Source organism: Acanthamoeba castellanii (genome assembly GCF_000313135.1).
Source record: "Acanthamoeba castellanii str. Neff unplaced genomic scaffold scf7180000084582, whole genome shotgun sequence".
Lineage (NCBI taxonomy): Eukaryota > Discosea > Longamoebia > Acanthamoebidae > Acanthamoeba > Acanthamoeba castellanii.
In genome coordinates this window covers 71,185-74,284 of record NW_004457252.1, presented here as the reverse complement: position 1 = coordinate 74,284, position 3,100 = coordinate 71,185, and the positions used below count along the sequence as shown (strand labels likewise).

At 64.4% G+C, this 3,100-nt stretch overlaps 2 protein-coding genes across 2 annotated transcripts in view; one reads left to right on the top strand and one right to left on the bottom strand.

Annotated features, from left to right (window-relative positions):
- The window catches only part of ACA1_048380 (uncharacterized protein), a gene marked incomplete at both ends in the record, with an annotated part of 1,195 nt that extends 1,078 nt beyond the window's left edge, over positions 1-117 (top strand). Inside the window, one exon of the mRNA XM_004333003.1 lies at positions 33-117. Within this exon, the coding sequence (XP_004333051.1) occupies positions 33-117 (85 nt within the window). The remainder of the gene's footprint in view (positions 1-32) is intronic.
- Positions 1-3,067, bottom strand: part of ACA1_048370 (GTPaseactivator protein) — a gene marked incomplete at both ends in the record, with an annotated part of 3,491 nt that extends 424 nt beyond the window's left edge. Inside the window, 10 exons of the mRNA XM_004333002.1 lie at positions 9-399; positions 538-941; positions 1,054-1,301; positions 1,433-1,760; positions 1,859-2,034; positions 2,125-2,282; positions 2,397-2,498; positions 2,602-2,758; positions 2,833-2,945; positions 3,060-3,067. Coding sequence (XP_004333050.1) covers positions 9-399; positions 538-941; positions 1,054-1,301; positions 1,433-1,760; positions 1,859-2,034; positions 2,125-2,282; positions 2,397-2,498; positions 2,602-2,758; positions 2,833-2,945; positions 3,060-3,067 — 2,085 coding nt within the window. The remainder of the gene's footprint in view (positions 1-8; positions 400-537; positions 942-1,053; positions 1,302-1,432; positions 1,761-1,858; positions 2,035-2,124; positions 2,283-2,396; positions 2,499-2,601; positions 2,759-2,832; positions 2,946-3,059) is intronic.
- Between the last annotated feature and the right edge of the window lie 33 nt (positions 3,068-3,100).

Sequence of the window (3,100 nt, the reverse complement as noted above, 5' to 3'; positions counted from 1 at the left end):
CTGCCCACGTCGAGCCCGCCGGGGGAGACCAGGCGCTTCTCGGCGCCGAAGCCCGACACGGCCAGCGACGCCCGGTGGCCCAGCGGACTGCCGCGCTTCTCGGCGCCGCCGGCGTAGAAACTGAGCGCGTCCTGCTCGGTCGGCGGCGTGGCCTGGGGCTGCTGCGGCTGCGGCGGCTCGAGGACCGGCGCGCTGACCGACTTGAGCGGCGAAGGCTCGGCGGCGGCGAGAGTGTCGAGCGGGTCGGCGCTGCCGGCAGCGTCGCTCGCGGCCAGGGCGTTGGGGCGGGCGATGTCGTTGCCGCTGCCGCTACCGCTCCGGCTGCCTGTCCGCGAGACGCCTCCGCTCGCTCGGCTGCCGCTCGACCGACTTCCATTAAACTTCATCGCACCTCCAAAGCTGCGCGCACACACAACACGACACACGACACACGACACGGCGTCAGACCCAACACGACACGACACAACACACGACACGACACGACACGACACGACACGACACGGCACGGCACGACACGACACGACACGACACACGCACGCTTCGGTGAATTTGGCAAAGTCCTTGGAGAACTCGTCTGAGTTGAGGTTGACCGTGCGCCGCTTGAGCACGTTGGCCGACTGGGCGTCCATCGAGAGCCGGCGCGATCGGCGCTCCTCCTTCTTCTCCTCCTTCTCCCGCTCCCGCTTCTCCCGCTTCTCCCTCTCGCGCTCCTCCTTCTCCCGCCGCTCCCGTTCCTTCTCGGCCCGCCGCCGCTCCTTTTCAGACAGGGCTGCTGACGTGGCCTCCGGCGTCATTGCGACTGGCGCGGGCGGCGGCTGCGGCTTGGAGGCGGCCAATAGGGCCAGGGTCGAGGCCGACAGGGTGACGCTCTCGGCCGGCACCTGCCCAGAGATGATGTCCAGGATCTGCTGCTCGACGCCCGAGATCTCCTTCTCGACGGCCTGAAAGAGTAAAGAATGTGCAAAAGTCACACATTCCAGGGATGGATGAGGAATGTGAGTCACACATAGCTTGAAGAAGGCGTGCGTGGATGAAATATTTCAGTTGACGTACCGATTTGATTTCACGCAGCTGGACGAGGAGGGCTTTGAGGTCGTGCAGCGTGCCACCCTCCTCCTTGCGTCGCGCGGAGAGGAGGGTCGGCGTGTGCGGCGGCGAGCTGCTGTGTCCGCCGCCCTCGTCCTCCTTCTGCTGATGCAGCTCCTTCTCCCGCTCCCTCTCGCGCTCCTTCTTTTCCTCCTTCTCCTTCTGCTTGTCGTGCCCGCCACGCAGCGTGCTCATAATCGTCGTCGCCCGCTTGCCTGTGTGCATCGCGTAGCGTGACGTCAACACCCATTATTCATAAATTACAATTAATGCCAATAAATATAATGCCAAAAAAACGCGCACGATTCCTGCTCAAGAGAAAAGCGTGTAGCGGCTTGGGCGGTACCAGCAGCGCCTGCGAAGCCGAGGCCGCCCTTCTTCTTGATCGGCGAGGGCTCGGCGCGTTCGGTGATGACCGGCGACACGCTGGGCGACGAGGACGCGCTCTTGGCCCCGCCGGCCGGCGGCCGGGCGGGGGGCGGGAAGGCGGCCAGGAACGCGGCCAGGGCCGCCCCGGCGTCCGCGTCGCTGCCCAGGGCGGTGGCCAGGGCCGCCGAGTACTTGTGGAGGCCCGCGTGGAGCGCGTCGGTCGCGGCGAGTGCGGCGGCGGGCGCCACAATCTCGCCATCGGACACGGTGACGTCAGCAGCAGCCTGTTCGCCCTCGGGCACGGTCTGATGATGAGGTGGTGAGGAATGATGGAATGTGAGACATGATTCCACATTCTTGTGGTTTGGAATGTGAGCAATAAGTGTGGTTGGAATGCGCGTACGGCGACGGCGCGGAAGAAGGCGACGACGTCGCTCTGGTGGGCGTCCAAGAAAGGGTTCATGTCGCGCATGTACGCTTCGCTGGTCTTGTCGGAGAAGGAGAGGCCGTTGGCGATCATCTGGAGCACCTTCGACACCAACACGAACGCGCGCATCGCCTCCGGCTTTGGCTGCTCAGCTGTACGTTCCACCCACACAGTTTGTGAGCCACCGCACACGCGAACATTCCGTGCATTCCATGCGTGTGTTGTGTGCGTTGCGTGCGTACCGGCGACGCCAAAGCCGAAGGGCGAGAAGATGGCGGAGCAGAAAAAGCGGAGGAAGATGAAGCCGCCCACGATGGAGTAGCTGACAGTGATCTGCTTGTTGTCGGGGAACCGCGACGTCGCCGCCTCCTGCAGGTGCGCGAAGATGCGACGAATGAACCTGCGCGCGTGTGTGCGCCATGTGTGTGCGTGTAAGCCACCATATGCGCGTGTTGTGTCGTGTGTGTGTCGTGTGTTGGGTGCGTGTCGTGTCGTGTGCCTGGCGTGTGCGTACGTGGGGCAGGAGTCGACTGAGGACAAGATGGCGACAAGGAAGGCCTCGCACAGGGCGTAGAGGTTGGTCACATTCGCCGCCGCCTCGTCCGGAGAGCTCGCCCTATCACCCAACCATCACACATGAGCGACTGCGTGTCGTGTGTCACGGCGCGTGTCGTGTCGTGTCGTGTGTCACGGTGCGTGTCGTGTGTCGTGTGCGGCACCTCTCGGGGTCGATCTCGACGGCGGGCGTGTCGCGGCACACGCGGGCGATGGTGGGTCCGATGGCGTTCTTGAGGTAGGGCGTCCCGCAGATGCGCAGACACGCCGACAGCATCTTGCTCCCGTTCGTATTGCTCCGGAACAGCGTCGTCGGATCCTCTGCTCCCACGACACGACACGCGTTGGCACACGACACGACACTCGCGACACCGCACGCAACACGCGGTGCGTACCGGTGTCGGTGATCTCAGAAAAGACGAGGGCGTTGAGGAGTCGGAGGAGCAGCGGGTGGTTGGGGTCCTGCGGCTCGGCGGCCACAAAGTACTCCACCGCCGCCCGCGTGATCCTAATCCCCCGCCACCACCACACGCGCGCGCACACACACACAAATGGCCGATTGAGCGCGTGTCGTGTCGTGTCGTGTCGTGTCGTGTTGCATGTCGTGTCGTGTGTCGCGTACTTGTCCATGTCGCCGAACTCGAGGGCGGAGAGGAGGGCCAT